The sequence below is a fragment of the Leiobunum rupestre genome, chromosome 5, assembly GCF_980474605.1.
Source record: "Leiobunum rupestre chromosome 5, qqLeiRupe1.1.hap1, whole genome shotgun sequence".
NCBI classification, from domain to species: Eukaryota; Metazoa; Arthropoda; class Arachnida; order Opiliones; family Sclerosomatidae; genus Leiobunum; species Leiobunum rupestre.
The window spans coordinates 36,932,885-36,956,023 of record NC_143388.1 but is presented as its reverse complement, the minus strand read 5'-3'; the positions used below and the strand labels follow the sequence as shown (position 1 = coordinate 36,956,023).

The following is a 23,139-nucleotide window of genomic DNA, read 5'->3' as shown; positions in this document are numbered from 1 at the left end:
ATTTTCGTGTTTGAAATCCAGTTTATTTATTACAGGCCTAGTTTCACTTTGAATCCCGAAAAAAGGGTTCAGGCGGGTATGTGCCTACCCCTTGCGACCCCTCTATTCATGTTGGGCTCGCGCTGACCGTCCGGCTCTCGCCACTAATCGGATTATCTCTGTCTCTCCCGCTCTTCTCCGCGTCAATCACGCTACAGTTTTAAACTGTCGCAGAACATAAGCAAACGTGTAAAAACCACACGACAACTTGGTAGCGCCGTCATTAACTGGGCAGGTAAGATTTTTTCTTCAGCCTGTCCCCGTTGAAATTATCTTACCCTCAACACTTTCTCTTGCATTTACGCTTTCCTCAAAACAGTTTTTTTGGAGAGGGTCGACTAGTCGAGTGACGTCACTCGGACATTTTCTTCCGGACTGTTGGCATCCCGCTGGCTTTTAAGGAGATCGCTTCGCTTGCTCACTCTTTTCTGAGGAATTTCGCTGGGCGCCGCCGTTTTGGCCGAGCCTAGCTCCCCCTCCCCGTTCCAGCAGGTAATGGCGGGGAGTAACACTACCTTTGCGTTATTGCAAAGTGCTATTGACTAATTTATAGATATTTCATTGCCTAACTCGCATCAATAGTCAGCAGGGACAGCCTGTATTTTAGCGTATTTGGATTGGAACGTGAGGGTTATCTTTTTTTTCAATTGAGGTTCCATTGTTTCGAATTCTTTTTCAATAATCAAATCTATCGATTTGTCAATGATTTCAGCCGAGGATTTTTTTATTTTATTTTTGCTTTGTTCCATTTTTCTTCAAAACATTTCTTTCTAAATTGGTTAGCAAAATATATCGATATAATTTTTCTGGCTTTAGTTTGATATAGTTTGTAGGTTTTAACACTTCCATCCGAGAGCCTTTTCCACACACAATTTGTAGTATTTTGTACCAGCATTTGAAATACCACACAACGCCATATTAAAAACCTAATGTTATATATATATCGAATTGTTTCAGCTCTAGTTTTTCAAAGCTTTATTTCCAAACAACAAAACGACCATGCTCTTCTCACTTCCTGGAAAATTTATAATGGGCCACTAAAGTTGTAAGGGGTCACCAAATAACTAGCCCACCTGTGAAAAAACCTTAGCGCCGCTACTGCATATACACACATATATATATAGCGAAGGCGAGGGTAGTGAAGCTTTTTCCCATTGTAAGGTAGTAGTATTATAATCGCCGGCTGTCCGGCGAAGAGCGAGAGGTCCAAAAGAATGGACGAGCGAGCATCCCCTAGCAACCCTGTCCCAAACTCAGCGGGGTGCCAACAGGCAGGCAGAAAATGTCCGGGTCGCAGAAGCTTGCACGACGCTCAATCTTCGCCAAAATCATGTTTTGCGGGAAGTATAAATGCCAGGGGAGTGTTGCAGGTAAGAAAAATTCAAGGCGGACAGGCAGAAGAAAAACTGGGCCTTTAACCCTAATTCGCTTCGGTGTAGACATTGTTCACTACCTCTCGCGATTTGCAACTATACTCACAACTCGTTACAAATGTTCTGGCAAACGTGTTTTCCGAAAACCTATAGACTATTTAAGTTACATATCCCCTCCTCGACTTTTACCTCCTCTATGGTGTATCTTTGATAAGGATTTTTTGTAAACACCTATTAAAGTTTCAAAATTAAATATTTTAAAAAGCATAAGATCTGGGTTAATTATAATTATTAATATACTTTCTTAACAGAATCTGATTTGAACTGCGTGTTAACAATTTGAAAACAGATTTTCGGGTGTTGTCATTTTTCCTTACGGATTTCTGCAAGTTAGATTCACAATTTTTTTAGTGGAAATTCGGATTTCAATTTGAAATATATAAAAATGTTAACACTCTTGAGTCGGGCTGGTGACAATTCAGTCATTTAGGCATTGCACTAATTCAAGCCATAGCTCTCATAAAGTAATTCCAAGGGTCAAATACCAGCGCTCCCCTCCTTAGTAAACCAACCGGCTCAATAAGTAATATTCGTTCACGGCTTTGTGGGATTTTGCTGTCCTGTTCACGTAGACAAACCATCTAATCTTCCGAAGATTCGCAGTCAACCAAACCTTTACATAACTTTCCAATCTTCTAGATAAGCCAAGATAATAATAAAAAGGTTTCTGCTTACGTTTGGTTGCATCTTTCAAGACAATGATTCACAATGGCCACCCAATCTAGGTATACTTTGGAGTAATTGGAGAGCACCTAAATGTAAACGTTATCGATTTATTACAACACTTTCTATTGTTTAAATACCTCTGCCAAATTTTATGGAAAGAGGAAACTAAATTACTAGGAGGAAAACCCCTTTAAAATACGGGGAAAGAACTTGCTATTTCACGCAGAAAGAGTTTTTCCGAGGAGTTTTCGCCCAGAGCCACACGGTGGGATCGAGCGAAAGTGCTAACCACTTCAAAATTTTAAAAGAGGAACTGCATCAATCACGTGTCGCATGTTTTGACCATCGACTTGCGTTTTGTGATTTGTATTTACTATTTTTTCGACTGAACACTAATTTGTTAAAATAAGAACATTAAATACCTCAGTTTATATCAATAAATGTACGATATTATAGTTAATGCGTTTTTAAATAATAACGAGTATTTTCATATCTCTGAATGAAATGGGAAATCGTCGCGTGATAAAATAACATATTATACGCAGGGGCAACTTTTTACGCGAAATACAACAAAAGTTATATCATTCTTATACGGGCCCATGGTTGTGCTGTCTCCATTATATTAAGGCCAATATTTGTCGCTGGGCTAAATCAGCTTGAAAATTTTAGGTGTAATTGTTAAATTAAAGTTAATATTAAATGAATATACTTTGAAATACAATGGCTTTATTATTATTACCTCCATGACTAGAAGTTTTTATTCGAATTTGTTGAAGTTCGTCATTTCAAATATTCATGGTAGTACGTCAACTTAAGAATCTATAATATATGAAACGAAACGAAACGTAAGAAAAAAACTCTAGTTGTAATTGCTCAAATTAATTCTAAATTTTATTTTTAATGCTTAAATTTTTTATAATTTCGCTTTCAGATTAAGATACAGGGATTCATATCGCCAAAAAAAAAACGATGAAGAAGAAGTTACTAAAATCTCTATATACTGTACCTCTATACACTCTACTTCTATACTCTGGGTGGCAGTTCGGGACCAAATTACCATTGGCAATGGTGTCAACCTAGACGAAATTTATGAAATTCGTCCCTTTTTCAGAATATAATTCTGTGCCAATTATGATGCGCCGGTCTAACAAAGCAGTTACGAAAATGAGAATTTCTGAAAATTATCTCAAAAAGTTGGGTGAAATGCGATTTCAATGTATGCCCATTAAGAGAACTATGCGCTCTTTAAATGATGTGCTTTATAGACTGCCTTGCTTGTTATTTCTCTTTACGGAAAATGCTTGTTTTTGGAATTGCGCTTTCAGTGATGTGTCCGTTAAGGGAGACAATTCAAATACGAAAAACAAAAAGAGTTTTGTATAACGTGATAATGCTTTTAAGACCAGTTAATATGGGATATATTTTAAATGGCCTTAAAACGTTCTGTGGAGACCTCATAGAATAAATGCAATGTCTTACTGCATTGTAAGTTTAAAAAAAACCCTTATCAAACCGCAAGAATAACAAATAATTGCAAGAAATCCACTTACTTACTTTAATCAGAAACTTATACTGTCTACTAGGAATGATTAGTCAGAATTATTTGCCTTCCGATCTAGGGTTTTAGGGGTTACGAGTTTTGCTCCTCCCATTGTATGAATTGCGGTAGTTGAAGGTTTGCCAATCGGAAAGTTAATTTTCCTTTTATTTGTCTTTGCGATGCAGCTATGGATTAGTCAAATAATGTGAGCTTAAAGTGCTTTAAAATTGTTTGATAAATTAATTGTTAATTTCAGGTAACTCTTGCCCTTTCATTCTTTGGCATACTTCTCCGTTGCCTAAAACACTTTATTCTATAGCCCTACCTTCAAAATTCAAACGATTTTGTGGCCCTTTAATCAACACTGGCAACTGGTATAATATAACCCGTTTGGGGCCGTTTTGGAGGTGACACAAACTAGAGAAATTCGAAAAAACTTTCTTACACGTTTGGACCAGTAAGTAACACACCATGATATCCACCCCAGGAGACACCCATGTTAGCTACGCCACTGCTGACTGATTAATACTATGCAGCCAATACTCTCTCGCTGTTGTCACTCGCCGAACGATAGCGCAAGCACATAATGACGAAATGAAATGAGGTTTATGATCACTATACGAACCATTGGATTGTTCTATTAATAAAAGCATTTTGAGAAATTACTGTACAACTATTTTGTTTGTATTGCATTTCAATGAATTTTATTGTAAATGAACATGAAGTTTATTTAAGTCAAGGAATTAATTATGTTAATTTAATCAAGTTTATCAAATGCCTCAAAGTTTCTTATTTTTAATGACAATAAAATCCAATTAATATTTATGTCTCAGAATACGAAATTTATTTCGAATTTCTAGAGCTTTGATTTTAAATTTCAGCAATTTTATTTATGATATTGACCCAATTAAACGTTACTTTATTCAAATGCTTATATCTTACGTTTCCGGCGACAGTTTTTCAACAATTAACTTTCAATTATAGTGAACAAGAAGACGTATCAAATTAAGAGTGGCGTATCTGATTTTGTACGTCCAAGCTTTAGTTCAAATTCGATGGAAGGAGCTCATATAAGCGTAAGGACATTTAAAGTAAGTTACACCAAATTTACATGTAAACACCCACAATATTATCTGTTATACTGTCCATTTAGGTTTCCAACTTTACTCTCTTACACTGGATAGGCAGAAAACCAACTTATTCGACAGATTTAGTTCCTCGTGAAAACGGGAGCAACGCCATGACCGCCATTTCCACTCATTATGTCCACTGTTGTCTCTGATCTAGCAGCGATTGTAGGTGTTCTATTTGATTCCTCCCATGTCCCTACAATCACCCTGCAGGCTTCTACTAGCGAGCTTTCCACTCTATACAACTTATCTATCAATATATGTCACATATATGTATATGTATACATGTATACAATTCATATATTGATCGAGATTGATCTATTGGCCGATTTTAAAATTCAATTAGCACATGAAAACACCATAAAATACGTCGGCATAAATACGCCTGTCAATTGTTGAAGTGCTAGAGCATTGGAATGGTTTTGCGAATAGAGAACAAATGAGTGTTACCTTTACCTGGATTCCTTGCGCGTTAGTATGGACATTTATGTCAATAGTTTCATTTCGTATAGTGCATTGTGTATAACCGTGAACATGTGTCTGCTATAGAAGTAAAAACGCAATCCTGAAGACTATAAACTGCCATGTGTTATCATTCTCAGCGGTTATTTTACTATATGTGTAAAACGTTCGCTATATTTTCTAAAATCATATGGAAATTGGAAAAGTTTTCGTAACTTTTTGAAAAAAAAAAACTGTTTTATAATTTGAATCGTGCTTTATTTCTGTGGTGCACGTGTCCTAACGACTGACCGTATCAAAGCATACGTACTTTGCTTAAAGGGGAAGCGTTCTGCACTTCTAAATGTCGTCTTTTTTGCGTTTTAAACTTTAGTGATTAACGAACTTGACCTTCAAAGTGTTGAACTCGAATATGAAAATGGAGATTTCGACCTTCAAATTGGTGATATCCAACTTGAAAAGGGTGATCTCTAAATTATAAGAAATCTTATAAACCTTATAATAATATAAAACAAACTGTGTCATTAAGAAGGCAATTTCTACTTTAACAATTGTGATCTTGTATCTTTAAAATGACGCTCTGTTAAATAGAAAAATTGAGCACACCGGAATTGAAATTTTGACAAAAACTTCTGAATATGTATTAACGTAATTACCGTCAAATGTTCTACAACGCTCTAAAATAGATTTTCATTTTTAAAACTTTCAGCCATCATTCACTCCTATTCTTTAGCCCATTCAATTTCAAACATACTGGGAAGGTGGGACAATTTCGTTACTCCCATCCTGCTTCACAATGACTTGGGGCTTAGCCAACGGTGGGAGTCTAAGGGATATAGAAAAACACCAGTGGCGGAAGTATAACAACCACCCTTTGGGGTGGTTGGCCTCCAATGACCCACACCATTATTTGCCTCAAAGAAGCATACTCCAAGTAGCCACTTTCATTTCAGTCTAAATCTGACGTTATATTAACTATGCGTCCTCTACAATCAGAGTACATATATAATGTGTAGCGATGCACCACACTTGGCCGATTCATTCCAAGATTGTGACACTTTCTTTGTTTTATGCCACCGTGGTCTATTGGTATTCCAATTCCTTATTCGATCACTGGCATCTCTATTGCCGCCAGTCTCTTTTAAGGACACACCTTTCAGTCTCAATCAATATTTGTTAACGGCAGAAGGTGACTTGTGCTAATTACCCTTACCAATAACATATGTATTTATGCTTCAGGAGCATGACTATGTTGAGACGAACCGCTGACATCATGGTCTCAATTTCAACTAGCATGAGAGGGGAAGGAAACACGCGTCGGAAGACGTAGGTCTTAGGGAACCAATGACATAACCGGGAAAGATCATTATCGTTTATAATGATATAAAATTGAAATTGAATCTTACGCTAAAAAATTCAAGTGTCTATAAAATATATAGAAAGGTCGACCATTTCTCTTTAGAAATTGACTTCCATCAGATTTAATACTAAGTTTACAAGGATAATTGAAGCTATATGGCTATAAAGTACGGGCTTTGAGAAACGTTTACCAAAGGGATTTCTAATAAAGCATACAGGTCATTGTTCCATGAGACAGCCGCACACTTTAGCTTAAAATGAATCAAGATACTTTTACGTACAGCGCACGTTGCTTCTCTTTTTGAAATCATTTCTCATGATCGATAGTACCATAAAATGCAGGGAAATATTTTTCAATTTAAGCTCTACCGAAGTGTGTGAAACATGCAGAACGAATTTCAGATAGCTCCTGCCCTACCATCACGCCCCGCTTCCTAAACCACATGATTATGAAGTCTACCCCCAATATTTAAATCATCTCGTGTCCCTTTAAATATCACTGTGTAAAATTAAATTAAATTTTTATTTAATATCTAAGAAAATAGTAGATATTAAACAATTTAGAAATGCCAAGCATAGTCCGCCAAAATACAAAACAAATAACGAAGCGGTTTCGAACATTTCCAACATTACGTCGTTTTCTAATTGATAGACCCAAGTGTAGGCAATCCACTTCCATTTGGCTTGATTTATCATCACATCCAAGCACTTGGTTTCGAATGTCCTGTACAGCCTATAAAGTGATAATCATTACTGCTAACAGAAATTTATTAGTTTTTTCTTTAATTAAAAGATTTTATAAAACTAGATCTTACCCTAAATAGCGCTAGTAGCGGCACTAGGGGTAGCCTAAACCGGCTATACCACTTTTAGTTTTAAAATAAGTCGATTTGAAGGTGCCCCCGAGAAAGCCTCACTTTGTGTGGCTTGAAGCAAAATACAAAATTTATATAAAGATGAAGAAACTAGTTTTTTCTTCAAAATCATGGTTTTTACACTCAATTTTATTAACTATATACTTATCCTTTAATTAGTGTACTATTAAATTAAATTAAAATTAGTTTTCCTTTTGTGTATGAGTAATTTCCATTGACGGAAATTAAAGGGTTAAAGAATGCCTTTATAACGTTCTAGAAATTGAAGATATTGACAATTTAAAATAATTTAACAACTATAGTTTTTATTGTTTTCTTGCAGAAAATTATCTTAATAAATTGCAAAATTCATGATTGGAATAATTTAACATTTTGATGGTGATTAGATCACAATGGACTGTTCAATTGAGATCAAATAAAGATGTTTTAGAACACTACCCCTCATTATTTTAAAATTCCAACAAGGAGACTCTGAGAGTAAGAACGCCGACCGTACAAATATGTCAAATTCAAAACTTACTGATACTTGGGATATCTTACTGTATATTAAGAATCTCGAGGCACTTTGTTTCCACCGCTGAACTGAATGGAAATCCCATCATAGTTTGTACGATGATCTCTCGGCCAAAATAAACGAAATCTTTCCCCTTTTCAATGTTCGGAATAGAGTAGTCCGGCGCGTTGCTGTAGCTGAATGGGGCGCCGAACATGATGGCGAAGTCCTTTCTGCTGCTTGTTATTCTACGGATCTCTCCGTCATGGTCCTTCCAGCTTATGAGTCCTCCGAGTCTCCGAGATTGCTTTATGACCTGTTCTGCTAAACTTGAATAGGATTCCTAAATCACAAAATGGAAAATTAATATCAAAGGTATAATTCAATAAATAATAAATCAAAAGCTTATGCATATTAGAGTCAACTGGAAATTATGGATGTGTATTCTTGGATTGTCTAAAGAAGACAGTGGTAGCCCAAATTATTTCATTAGCGATGGTCGTGGTTTTAACTGAAGTTTTTACTCGCGCAGTGGTACGCTAAGTTGGTAAATATTCGGCATTAAGCGTTGTCCCACACATAAATAAACATTACTTATTTACTATTTCGTAACTTCCTAAATAAATACATTTAAGAAAAAGTACCACCTATTTATTTCTGAGGTGGCTTGTAAATGATTTTTAAAATACTTGTTACAATTTACAATCGATGAAGTTTAAGCCCCGCCCGTTTCACTCGGAAGTAATGAACCCTTTCTATATTCCAAGTGTACATGTGTAGCTTCCTATAGGATCGACGAGGTGTCTAGAGTTGTAGGAATTCTAAACCACTTAAGTAATTGGGTCTGCAGTGACTGACGCGCCATCTTTTATAACAAAAGATAAATACTTACAAGGAGAGGCTCAGAGTACCCGAGGTGTTTATTGCCGATTTTGTTCAAAGTCGGGCGTAATGTAGACCTTCATGGGATATGAAATTTCCCAAAAGGTGACATTGCACTACCAATTTTATTTTCCATGGCAACCGAAAATATTTTGGACCACTTAAAACAAAAATCTCCATTTAAAAAAGCATGGGATTTTCTCGGTTTCAATACCCTGTACGATTTTTTTTTAATTTGAAAATCACGAAGTGGGTAATTTGAAAAAAATTTAGATAAATTTCATCAAGTTTGAGTAAATTGGAACATTTTAGGGGTAAAAAGGTAAAAATATTTGGTTAAAATAAGGAAATTATCTCATTTTTGTTTTAATTGGTCAAAAACATTTTCGGTTGCCATGGCAAATCGAATGGGTATTGCAACGTCTCCTTTTCGGAAATTTCATATCTCATATATATCTACATTACGAACGACTTTGAACAAAATCGACAATAAACAACTCGGGTACTCTCCTTGTTAATTTGTAATTTCTTGTTCTCAAAACTTAAATTATATCAGCTTTCGAAAAAAGGTTATGTACACTGCAATGGTCATTATAATTGTTAAAGTGAATAAGCTGCTAGAAACAAAAATTTTCAGGATACAAAAATCCAACCTGAGAAGTTCATTACCCGCCAGATTCTCTTCTACTTAGCAAGCGAGAAATCACAAAGCGTCTGCTTAGCACAAAATTTTTATCAGTTTATGAGCTTCTTGCTTTGGGTCCACCGTGGCTCTATGTAATCTGAAAGGCTAATTCAAATAGAAATATCTTACTTTCAGTTTTCGGAAGTAATAATGTTCTTCGTTTATAATGGGTACAATATTTGGATGATTGATTAAATCTTTTAGATTATCTATCGTCTCGTAAGAAGTTGATATATTCGATAATTTGAAGCTCAATAAATAATTGATCAAGAAGAAACAGAGCATCAACCAACAACCAAAGGAGATTACTGCCGAAGTCGGACGTGGTTTCAAAATGACAGCTGAAAAATTACAGAAAAAGTCATTAAGCTTATTTGTGTTAAACTTATTGTAAATTTATGAAGTAAAAAATACGCTTTTGCTGTTTTTAATGATATGCAATGTGCATTAAAAATAAAATGGCTATGTAATGTATTTCTGTAATTTTTAACTAGTTTGACTTTATGAATGATTGCGGTGTCTGGCATTGACAGAGAAGGTAATTTACAAAGCTTTCGTCCTCCAAATTAATAAACCAATTCCATAATACCCTTTCTTTAAAAACTTGCTGAGGTTAACGGTAATAGTACGTGTAGGGAGCTGATGGTTCCGGTGCCTTGAAAGACTTGCCACCACCCTGGTACGCAATCCAATCCGGCCACTAGTAATTGAATTGACAAGTCACTAGCTGACTTGGGCCTGTGCGGTTCCTTGGGTCTTAGCTTAGCCGTTTATTATTATTATTATTATTAATTTAAATAAAATTCCAATAAAGTCTATTGGAATCATTTTTTTCTCTACAATATCGATGTAAATATAAACTGCTTGAAGTAAATAGTATTAGTGAGTGTAGGGGGCTGATGACTCGCGTGGCATGAAAGGCTAGCCATCGCCCACCACCGCAGAAAAGCCCGACCACCTCAAATAAAAATTGTTAGATGACTTTGGTCTTAGGTGCAACAATAATTGCATTCAAGACACCAGAGTAGATATTTGATGCATATCCACAGGAAATCCCTTAGTTTCTCTGCAGGTACAAGCTAATAGAAATTAAGAGGTATGAAATGTGGCATTACGTTTCAAAAACAATGATGGTAGAATGTTCCAAAACCTATGACTTAAGTATGATAATGATAAACAAGATTCTCTCTGTTTTCTCCGATAATTATGGCTTTGTGACAAATGGTACATCTCGTATATCTCAGATCGGGTCAGAATTAAAGTCACAAAGTACGATAACATCACCATAAGAAAACTCTAGAAGAAATCACAGGATAAGCAGATAAGATAATCAGTACTACCAGAAGTATATAACATACAGGATGTCCACTAAAATGATCCAGAGCTATTAATTGAAAACCTATTTTTCCTGGGAATTTGATATTTTCAGATCGCATAGCAATCGCAGGGGGTCATTAGATCAAGGTGATTTAAAATATTTATCGAGAACCGTTAGGCTTAGAGACTCGGCTATAATTAGAAAGGGGTGTGCCATCGAATTTTATGTCCAAGTGGCTTTGAACCGATGTAAATTGGTTAATAGGAAGTCAAGAAAATTAAACCAAAAACCAGAAGATCATAAATAAAAATTTTCAATGTTTAATTATCAACATTAAAATTTACTTGAATTAAGCTCAGTATAGGTCGGCTAAAATTAATTTGGATCTAAAAACTGCAGGCAAACACTTTTTGAATTGCAACTGACCTTCCAAACCTAAAGGTTATCGAGTTACAATGACCTTGAAGACCTGGTTCAATGTCAACCGAGTTTTCATGGAATAAGATCTTAGCAGAGTGAATTTGTCCTGAAAATTTCGATGCCGTAGCACAAGTACTTTCTAAATTATTAATACCTAAGCATGATCATCTATCATTTTTATTTATGACCTAATTGTTTTGGGTGTTTATTTTCTTGGCTTCCTATTGGGCAATGTACGTCAGTTCAGAGCCACTTAGGCATAAAATGTGATGGCAAACACATGTCTAATTGAAACCGGCTCTCGAAAGAGATTTGAATGAACTCGGGGACATGGTTCAAGGTCATTGAGTTTTTTTCATATAATGGCCCCCTGCAAGTGCTATGCGATCTGAAAATATCAAATTCCTAAAAAAATTAGCTTTTCCCTTATTAACTCCTGATCGTTTTTAGTGGGCACCCTGTATATCTAAGCTAAGAAGTATTCATCTTCCTATACCGCTAATTACTGCATAAGACATTTACCTACCCAGGCTTTCGAAGATTTTTATAAATTTCGAAAGAATAAATATCATTTAGGGAAATTCGTTGTAATGCTTTTTTTCTAAAATTGCTTCATCGGAATAATAAATAAGTCAATTTCTGTACTTACGTTGTCAGTACAGTATTACCACGTCATGAAGGAGTTATACTTGCTGTAAATTTTAACCGTGATGCATTTGGATACTTCCGTAGATTGGCAGGAAAAGTACCAATAAACAATGATTTATTTTTACATCTTAGATGGATACTTCTTTCTGAAGCGGTACATTATATACTTCTGGTACTATATATCCTGAATGTGTCAAAACTTACATAAATATCGATGGGGAAAATTTTCGAGAATGTTATTTTCGATACTTTCTTCGGGTTCATAGTCAATAGAATGTTGTTCTCTTGATAAAATGGAGTAGAAAAATTTACATCTCTAAATTTTTCGTACGAGATGTCCGATCCAAAGATTACAGCATCGTAGCCCTGAAACCAGTATTCACTTTTAGAAATTAGCTTCTTGGTATCATGGATTCAGCCGAGCTAGAAACATCCAAAATACCTGTCCCGAAATCATCAAAACGGATGTAATATTTTTTTTTGATGCGCCACACGTGACCTAGGCAAGAGCGGGGAAGCAGACGAATGTTGAACAACGGTTACCACGTTGATGATTAAAATTTATTATGTTTTCGAAATATACTTATGAAACATTAGGTTTGCTTCATCAAACGATGCCAAAGAAATTTCCTATTCAGATTTATCATCAGGTAAGCCTTTCAATTACGAAATTTTCATTTAATTTAGAAATTATTTTTAGCTTTGGCTGATTTGGCCCACCTGAAGTAATAAAAAACCTTTAAGTACAAAAAACTTGAACAATGGATTAAACCTAATGTAAAGTTTCAAATGTGAAATTTAATGCTATATATAAATTTCATTTATATGACGATGACGATGACGATGATTTCAATTGGAGTAACGTTACGAAAGTAATTGACTTTGACTAAGATTCAAAATCAAAGTTTGATTCAGAATGAACTTCCAAATAAATCATCAAATAGAAAAGCATCTCCATTAAAGAAAACAATCAAAAAAACCTTCTTCATCAAACCCAAAAGCAGTCAACTCGAAATCAGACTTAATTCACCATGAAGAAGCATCAACGAGTAATCCAGTTCCTACAAAGAAGAAAGCTTTTCCTTATAAAGAGAAAGCCAAAGTAAAGCCGAAGAAAAGTATATCAAATATTGAGAAATTATCAAGATTAAGTTTTCAACTTATCAATGAATCGTAAGTTAATTTTGATTCGTAACCATATAATGAGATATATTAATTTTTTCATGTCTTTATTATTAATGTTCCGGAGGCAAAGGAAACTCTACCAAATGCAGAAATAAAAATTGGAATATTGATGGTAAGGTCCTAATTCTATGTAGTAGTTACAACAATTGTTTAATTTAATGCGAAATGCCTTTCGGCTAAATCGTATGATGTTGTATTTCACGATGTTTGGAATAAAGCTATGCTAACGGTGAAATCCGAGTTAGTTGGTTTTCCAGTCACTCCGAATAATACTGAAGTAATAAGATGGATCACTAATTTGGAAGCAAATTTGATGCTATATTTCATTTTCATTAAAATTCTCCGCCTTTTACAGACTGAAACTGCATCTGATAAATTGTACTCGGAATATAAAATAATTAGCAAGAGTATTTATTATACCGAAACCCTAAGTTTTCATCATGATTTTAAAATGCCCGTAATAAGTCAATTCGTTTACTTTCTCCATATTTAAACAAGCCGTTGAAATAACATATCTCTTTTAAGGATGCTGATAAGGTCACCGGGATGCATACAGTACTACGGGCTCTTTACAACGCTGGGTTACACATTACAACTGAATCAAATGCAACAATGGATCAAGAAAATAAAATTTCAGATGATGACCATGTGTTCTTTTAAGTGATAGGATATTTGCTAAACAATCTTTTAAGTCACAAGAATACGGAAGAAAAGAAAATATTTGGACGGGCTCTCTAAGAAACCCAGCTAGGAAATGTTTCATCAAAGTAAAAAAAAAATGGACTGAAATCCAAGATCGAGGAGGGCTTAAATGCCCCAACTCTTGTTTGAAGACGTTCAAAGACATGTTGGAAAATATTATGGAACAGTTTTCTATAAAATGAAAAAAAATGGAAGATATGGAGGCTATTGAGAAAGACGAAAAGATAGATACCAAAAAGAAAGCAATTTATTACCGAGCCGGGGTCAGGGAGACTTAAGCAAGTGAAATTATAAAAACAATTTCCTAAGAAAATACCTCAATACCGTAGGCAAAGACCACACATACGGTTGAGAAATTTAAATAGAGGCAAGTTAAGGGCCAAACAAAAGGAATCAAAAGTTAATACTAAAGAAAAATAACAAAGAAGGTTGTAGAAAAGTTCCTAGAAGAAGATATGACAAAAGAATGTTATTTAATACTTTAAAATGAAATAAATGTAACTGATCGAAAGAATTGGTGATAAAAGCTTTGTTTAATTTTTAATTAAAGGTTTTTGTCATTGACAATTTCCACCGGTACCTGGGGGCCTATTCTTGTCTCGGTTACGACATAACGATTCCGCCTTATCACATACCGACATCCGACATTCGCTTGGAACCTTATTCTTGACCCCCTGTCGCTATCAGAAGTGTAGTTAAAACGAAAATACCGCCAGGCGAATTGTGACGTCAACATCCGGTGACGCTCCCCTCTAATAGTCCAATAAAAATCACGCTTATTTATTTATGTCGGCTACTGTATTATTTTTGCGTTTGTTTACGTTTTCGCAGTTGTCATTTTTGTTTTTCGTGGCTTCGTTGGTAGACAAAAAAGCAAAAGGTCATTATGGTTCCGTTTAAGGAGAGCAATCAACGGTTTGTTTCTCGTAAATTTGACGCGGTTTTCACAAATGATGCGTATACCACTATGTGGCGTAGGCTAGGGGAGAAGATTAATGCTTGTGGAGGGGGTGCCTCAAAAGATGTTAAGCAGTGGAAGAAGGTTAGTTTTAAGTGTAGCACATATGTTTACTTTTATTAGATAAATTAATATTTCAGACGATGACGGAATAGAAGTTCTTTACTAGGAGTAAAGACCTAAAGATAAAAAAAAGCAATAGAATAAGGTATCAAAAATCCTGGGCAACTTTCAGAACTAAAAGAGCGCCTCCTCAAAGTAATTGGGCTCGGAGGGACCTATGGCCACCCTGAGGTCGAAGAAGGAGGGTTTGGGCTGGATTTGATTGAACAAATGAATGCTGCATTAGCTGGCATTTCGAGTAGCCCTGCAGTTTCATTGATAATAGCCCCTCCATATTCAATCCCTTTCACACGTTCATCTTTTTCTGGACGTAATTCTCAAGGAACATTTCGCACTCCTCTACCCCGTAGATCTCCAAGCCTTAACACCCCTATTGCCGCTAGTCAGCAATCCCCACGAAGCCCTCTCCCAAGGAGAAAATCCTGTGAGGTCAGCTGCACAGAGAAAGTATAATTAACTATGGTTCAATTATTTAAACATGATTGCTGTATATTTTGATTACAGGGCGTAACCAACAGAGGCAGCAACGGCTGCGTGCAACTGGGCCATATGAGATAGCTCAACAAAGGTTTGAGATGATAAATCAAAATCTCGAAAACCAAAATGCACTGATGGAAAATCAACTTGAGGTTTGTTATCATCTGGCGCAATCGCAAAGGAAGATTTCCAAAGCAGAGTCTGAGAAGGCGAAGGCAGCCAAATGTCAAGCATTGGCCTTGTAATCAATAGCTGCAACACTCAGGATGTGGGATAACACCAAATTTCTTTCTGGTAGACCTCAAGTGTTGTTGAAATTAGTTTTTCCTATGCTAAATGGTACACGTTTACTTTTCTAACTGATATATTATACTGTTAAAACAGATTACCTTTTTTCCAGTCAAAATATATCTCATGTGGAATATTTAACTTGATTCCTGAATAATAAAGAACCATCAAGTGCTCTCTGGTAAAAACCTTTAAAGCATGAAACACTAAATGGTGATATAACTGTGTACACTCAGTTTCAAAAGTCTTGACCTGTTATAATTTCAAAATTAAAGCCGGTCTAAATCCATTTCTACAAAAGCTAGAAGCGATGTTGTAGACTTATCAGAAAGATAAGTATTAAGCCCCGTTTTCAATTACGATAAATTTCAGGCTTTTCGCTTTTGCTTTTTTGACGCACTTTTATTTAAGAATAATCATATATCAAATATATTTAGATATCTGCTTCGCGTGACAAAAAAGCCGATAGAGAAGCTTCTCGCGGTTGGTTTTGACGCGAAAGCGTAATTTTTTTAAGGAAAATTCGTGATTGAAAACGTGGCTTAAGCTCCACAATATGCACATATCAATTTCTCAAAACAATAAAGGTCAGATCTATAATTCACCAAAAACCTTCATTTCCGATTTAGTAAACTTCTTTGAAAATGGGTTAATTAATAATTTTATGGCATTTTCATAATCTGTGGGGTCGATTTAATTAGAAAATCTGTAACCATATTTGAATTCTGACCAATAGTTAAAATGTTACAACCGTTTAAAGAATTGGTCGAAACACGGCTTAAACTAGATCCATAAATAAGAGAGTCTAGCATAATTAGTCGTAGGGTCTAAATGTGCGACACGTTAATTAGTTAGTTTATTATAACGCATAAATCATAATGTATAAGACCGAACAAATATAAAACGAAAAGTCATAAATATAATGGGGCGTTTTGAACTGGTTAACTCATATTTTGTGGGATAGGAATTTGATCAGAGGAGCTCCGGGAAGATACAAAAGGTAATTTCGCGCTGAATTAACGTAAAATGGACATTTGCGGTATGACGAGGTGTTGCAAACCGAAAGTTTTCAAAAGATCGATTCCGCAACTGTTTAGGTGCTAATTGCCCTTACGAAAACATTCTAAGGGATTGTTCGGAAAATTCTTGGGAATTGTAAGGTGTTGTTGGGAGTAAATCCTTAACGGACATTTTACCATTGATGCCTTAAGAAACTCTTTAACTATTCTAACGGATAATCTCTTAAGATTTTTCCCTACAGCGTTTCCTTAGAAATTATTCAGGTATATTTCCTTACGAATATTTTCCGACGATTTCCTTTGGAAATTCGTAAGGTATATTTTCTTACGAATATTTTCCGACGTTTTCCCTTGGAAATTCGTAAGGTATATTTTCTTACGAATATTTTCCGACGTTTTCCCTTGGAAATTCGTAAGGTATATTGTAGCCATGTCAGGCACCCTTTTAAGGTAGTCCGGGATGAGCTGGTAGCCCTGTTACAGCTAAGCTACCGTCGGCTGCTTTACCGAGTCCGAGACAGATCGTCATTCCCAATCCTAAAGTCGCCCGGTATAGAAGCTCTTGTTTGCATCTTGCCCGACATGTTTACTGGTTAATGCCCAGCACCAAGGGACGCCACGTTTGTCATACCAGCTGTGAGTCCGTTCCTTATTATCTATACATTCTAGTCTAGGCTTACGGTGAAGCTTGGACTTGGTTCTTTTAACATTGTATAGTCACACCTTAAGCCTCCTGGGCCACGTTACCCCAACCTTATATTGAGTGTGGCTACATAATTGGTGGCAACGGTAAACGGTTATTTTATTATTAATATTGTGTGATATGCAGTCTGGTGGACCTCATGTTTGGTAATTTTCGTTCATATTTATGAATTTCCGCCGTTGTGCGGTAGTTTTTGTCTCTTGTTTGGTCGGTCGCCATATTGTTTTTGCGGCCTCGGTAGTTTAGCGGTGAAGCCCCCTTCCTTGCTGTTTTAGGGTTGGTTGTGTTAGCCTAATGATCTTCGTTTTAATTTTACGATAGGTTTAGTTGAGTTGGTAATTCTCCGTAATTGCGTTGCAGTTATTTTTTAATCTACTTTATTTAATTTTGTTCTTTTAGTTGTGTTGGGATTAATTTTTTATATTAAATTATTTACTTTTTTTTATCGATTTATGGGAATCAAGCCTGTTGGCATTGGTTTGGTTCGGACTGACGCAATTGACGTTTCTTCAGTCGATTCTACCGATTTGAGAATTAGCAAATTTAATACTGCCTTTTATAAATTGTGTGGAATATCAAACAGTGAAATGAGTCAGGAAGGGGAGCAAAGTGTGTCAGAGGGTGCTGATATGGGGAAGGTCGTAGAGCTATTGACCGAGATGGTAGCCGGCCGTAGGCCTAATAAGCGTCCACCTGTGCCCAATTTTTGGTTTTCAGGGAAGGCTGATGACGACCCTAAGTTGCACTTACAACGTCTAAAGCGTTTTGCTCGGTCATATGACCTCACCATGGATGAGCTACTCATTAAGTCAATTCCTTTGACCCTTACTGATCAGGCGGAGTTATGGTTCAATAACAATGAATCTAAATTTACTTGTTATGATAGGTTTCACGCGTTGTTCTTGGAAAAATATTTCTCTCGGGAGTATGAAAGGGAGTTAAAAAGGCGATTAGCTCAACGGCGGCAGCAGCCGAATGAGGATCCCGAAAGTTATGTTGCCCAGATGTTAGCCCTAAACAATAAATTGACCACCCCTTGGGATTCATTAGATTTATTGGACCGCGTTTACGATGGGCTTAGTGATGAACTAGCCTCTTGTTTGAACCTCAGTGTCTGTCAGTCGGTACATGATTTAGAGCGTGAGATCCCAATTGCTAAGCGTATTCTAACACGGAAAAGAGAAGTTGATTCCTATATGTTGAATAATAATAAGCCCATTACCTCCCCGGTTCCTCAAGATCAAAGGGTATATAATGACCGTGGTCAGGTTGGTTATCAGCCCCAGAGACCCAGTGTGGGTCGCGGTTACCCAATCCGTTGTTTTAACTGTGGGGAAGATGGTCACATGGCAAATGAGTGTCGAAAGCCGAGGGTGCCGAGATCGTTTGGTAGTGATCATAATGAGACCAGACCTAAGGAGGTTATTAGCCCTCAGGCTCCAAAAAACTTGTAGGGTCGGGGACAGGCGATGGTGGCTTGTCTCCGACAGCGGTTAGTGCGATTAACGCTATTTATAGTTTTCCTCAGCGCATGGCGAGAATTAATGCCTTTTTACCAAACAAAGTTAAGGTCGAATGTCTAGTTGATACGGGCGCTGATTTCTCTTTTCTTTCTGAGGCCGTATGGCCTCTGTTGTTTCCTAATTGGTCGCCGCGTGACGTGTGTGACATGGTTATGTTGGCTAATGGCCAGCAGTCGCCCATTTTAGATGAACAGAAATTAACAATTTATATTAAGAATAAGCCTTTTACTCATACGTTTCGTCTAATGGCTGATCTTCCCCTTGACGCTGTTCTTGGTAGGGATTTCTTAGTTTTGCATCATGGTAAGCTTGATTATGAGAGAGGCACTGTGTCGTTGGGAAAATCTAGACCTATCAGTTTCTTTTTCTTATCGGATGAGGATGTTGAGGAGGTGTCTGAAGAATTTAAGACGTCTATTGATCGGGTAATGGGAAGAACTAATGTCCCGGCCGAGATGGGAGTGGCGTTATGTGGCTTATTGAGTAAGTTTCCTGAGGTATTTGCCCCCAAAATTGGTTTAGCCAAAGATGTACGTTATCATATTAATACTGGGTCATCCCCACCTATTGCGTAAAGACCCTATAGGGTGTCAAGACAGAAACAGGTGTTAATTGAGAAGCGTTTAGAGGAGATGTTAGCCCATAATGTTATTAGACATTCGCACAGCCCCTGGATGTCCCCGGTGGTGGTCGTTCCCAAGAAGGATGCTCCGTTTGAGTGTGTAGGTCAGAAACCAGTTGACGTGTCCACCAGGTTATGCGTCGATTTTCCAACCGCGTAACTGTTAAGGATCCTTATCCGGTGGCGCGAATAGACGAGCTGATAGATGTTTTAGGCCAGCCGCGCTTTGTGTCGCACTTAGATCTTACGTCGGGATATTGGCAGGTGGCCATGCATCCTGACAGTATCGAAAAAACCGGTTTCACCACCCATGCTGGTAACTTTGAATTTTTAAGGATGCCTTTCGGTCATATTAATAGTGGGTCAACCTTTAATAGGATGATGCAACAGGTGTTGAAGGATAGGCGCCGCTTCGGTGTGGTATTGTATTTTGACGACATTATTTTGGGTCATGCGACATGGGAAGAACACTTGGTCGCTTTAGAATACGTGTTACAATGCCTTCTTGACGCTGGGCTAACTTTGCGTTTAGAGAAGTGTGTGTTTGCTCAGTCGGAAGCCAAAGTCTTGGGTCATGTTATTGACAAAGACGGAGTGCGTATTGATCCAGGTAAATTGCAGGGCGTACGAAGCTATCCAAAGCCCAGGAACGTCAAGCAGTTGGAAAGATTCTTGGGTTTTGCGGGTTGGCATCAGCGTTTTATTGAGCAATATGCGTTCTTTGCGAGCCCGTTATATGATCTTAAGAAAAAGAGTAGGAAGTGGGAATGGTCTGCACAACATGATAAGGCTTATGATGATCTAAAATCGGCTATGTTAAACGCTCTTTCATTGGCCACGACTAATGCAGCCGATTTTTCTGCCAGTGTGCTGGAGCCTTTAGAGGAGCGTTTAGTTTCTATCAGAGAAGTGGTCCGGTTGGCCAAACCAAAGCAAAAGAAATACTATGATAAGACTAGGTTGGACTGGGCTCCGGATGTGGGTTCTTTAGTATGGAAGCGTACTCACCCTCAGTCTAACGCGGCTCTTGGGTATATGGCTAAGCTAGCCGCTAGGTGGGACGGTCCGTATCGCGTTGATAAAGTGGCAAATTCAGTATCTGTCACATTGATAGACTTGCGAACTGGGCTTAACGTAGGCCCGTGGCACGTCAGCTTATTGAAACAGTATTACTCGGGGGAGCCCGATTTGCCCCTTTTTCCGGCGGACTCGAGCGGTGATGGAGTTAGCGTTGCCGCTGATGATACTATTTTGCATCCGCCTGTGGGTTTGGAGGCCCTGGGTGAGTTGTTTGGTGATCCTGATGAGGATGACGGTAACGAGAGTGTCGACTGCCGTGGTGCTGCCTCGGACCCTGCTGGTGGTGCGGTAGGGATCGCGGAGATGCATAATGACGGAAATGGCCTGGCTGCTCCCCAGGGAGGCCTTGTCGCCGTGGATCCGCTGATTGCTCCTTTCTTAAACGGGTGGTATCGTGCGGTAGTACACCGGTCTAGGCCGTCTAGTGCTGGAGTAGCGCTGGACATTTACTATTTTTCTCCCAGAACTAATAACCAGGGTAACGTCGTAAAACTTCGGTCAGTTAACGATGTCTCACGGGAGTTGCAGATAATGGCGGACTTGGGTCTCCCTACCCATGGCTTAGCCACACACAATTTTTGTTTCTCCAGGAAACCCATTTTTAGGGAGCCTCAGGAGTTCGTCAGACGGGTGAACCCGATCGTTTTTTGTAAAATCACTTGTAATTGTTTTCTTTTTCCTCAGGATGTCTTTCCCTCCGGTCCTGGTTTGAGCTATTTGCGCACACGATTAACTGACAACAAAATTGAAATGCCGCTGGATCTCGCTTTTTCCTCCGTTCCTTGGATCTCTTTCGCTGGTGTGGTGTCCTTGGGCGTTCGTTATAAGCTCCTCAGTAATGCTGAGTTGGCCTACTATAGTGACAGTGCTAAAACCCGTTTTGTAGGGGTTTTATTGGATATCAAGGTGTTTTGGCCACGTGCTAAATGCGTGTTGCCGTTTCTGTTTGTCCAAGAGGAGAACTTGTCGCAGCCGAAGATAGTTTTCGATCTTGGTACTTTTGCCAGGATGGGCCTGCTTATGGACTTCCGGTCTGGTGTCTTTCGGCTTGAGCCTTTAGACCGCGTGTCGCCGACGCCAACGCCGTTTCAATTTATTCCGGCTCCGGCCCGTATCCGTTGCTATTTCTGTCGTGGCAACCACAAAGTTGACCATTGCCCTCGCCTGCCTAAGCCCTCAAGGAAATCCGCGGGCGGTCATACTACTCCGTCTACCGACGCTCCGGTGCCCCATTTGGATGAGATGACTGTTCAATCACGCCGTGACTACATGCACGCCGCCATGATTTCGCCTACTGCGTCGCCCGCTGTTCCTGTGGTCCAGTCGTCGTCCTCGTATGCCCACTCTGTTTCCCCGAGTGCGGCGCCTTTTTCGCCCGCCAGCGCAGCGAATACTCTCTCCATTGATGATGATGTGCTACTCTTACATCCTGATCACACCGACCACGATACCGCCGTCTCCGTCGTGTCTTCCTACACTGATCCTCGTTCCCATTCGCCGCCCAGACGTTTTCACCGTCAAGTCAATTTTCCTCGTCCGCGTAAAGCCATTTCTCGGCCCAAGGTGCACAAAGATTGTTCTTATTATGTCAACACGTCACGTGTTTATCGTGGCCGTGCTCGTTTTTAGCATTCGGGCTATGTTTCTTTATTTCTTCCGTGGTGCGTGCTCTACCGGTTCGCGTTGTGTTTTCTTTTGGAGTGTTTCATCCGGATCATTTTTCTTTTTTGTCGGTATTTGCTGTTAACTTATCGGGCCTTTATTTTTTGTTCAATAAAATGGCGTCTTTTGGAATGGGGGGGTATGTAGCCATGTCAGGCACCCTTTTAAGGTAGTCCGGGATGAGCTGGTAGCCCTGTTACAGCTAAGCTACCGTCGGCTGCTTTACCGAGACAGATCGTCATTCCCAATCCTGAAGTCGCCCGGTATAGAAGCTCTTGTTTGCATCTTGCCCGACATGTCTACTGGTTTATGCCCAGCACCAAGGGACGCCACGTTTGTCATACCAGCTGTGAGTCCGTTCCTTATTACCTATACATTCTAGTCTAGGCTTACGGTGAAGCTTGGACTTGGTTCTTTTAACATTGTATAGTCACACCTTAAGCCTCCTGGGCCACGTTACCCCAACCTTATATTGAGTGTGGCTACAATATTTCCGGACGAAAATTTTGGGAGTTTTTCCTAGGAAATTATTCAGGTATATTTCCTTACGAATATTTTCCGAAGTTATCCTTTGGAAATTCGTAAGGTATATTTTCCGACGTTTTCCCTTGGAAATTCGTAAGGTATATTTCCGGACGAAAATTTTGAGTTTTTCCTAGGAAATTATTCAGGTATATTTTCTTACGAATATTTTCCGAAGTTATCCTTTGGAAATTCGTAAGGTATATTTTCTTACGAATATTTTCCGTCGTTTTCCCTTGGAAATTCGTAAGGTATATTTTCTTACGGATATTTTCCGACGTTTTCCCTTGGAAATTCGTAAGGTATATTTCCGGACGAAAATTTT

General features: G+C 38.1%; 1 protein-coding gene across 1 annotated transcript in view; it reads right to left on the bottom strand.

Annotated features, from left to right (window-relative positions):
• Nucleotides 1-7,151: 7,151 nt before the first annotated feature.
• Nucleotides 7,152-23,139, bottom strand: part of LOC149944392 (uncharacterized) — a 30,815-nt gene continuing 14,827 nt past the window's right edge. Inside the window, exons 2-6 of the mRNA XM_090176337.1 lie at nucleotides 12,155-12,316; nucleotides 10,680-10,860; nucleotides 9,694-9,905; nucleotides 8,045-8,340; nucleotides 7,152-7,362 (exon numbers count right to left, since the gene is read on the bottom strand). Of these exons, the coding sequence (XP_090032463.1) occupies nucleotides 7,152-7,362; nucleotides 8,045-8,340; nucleotides 9,694-9,905; nucleotides 10,680-10,860; nucleotides 12,155-12,214 (960 nt within the window). The 5' untranslated portion in view covers nucleotides 12,215-12,316. The remainder of the gene's footprint in view (nucleotides 7,363-8,044; nucleotides 8,341-9,693; nucleotides 9,906-10,679; nucleotides 10,861-12,154; nucleotides 12,317-23,139) is intronic.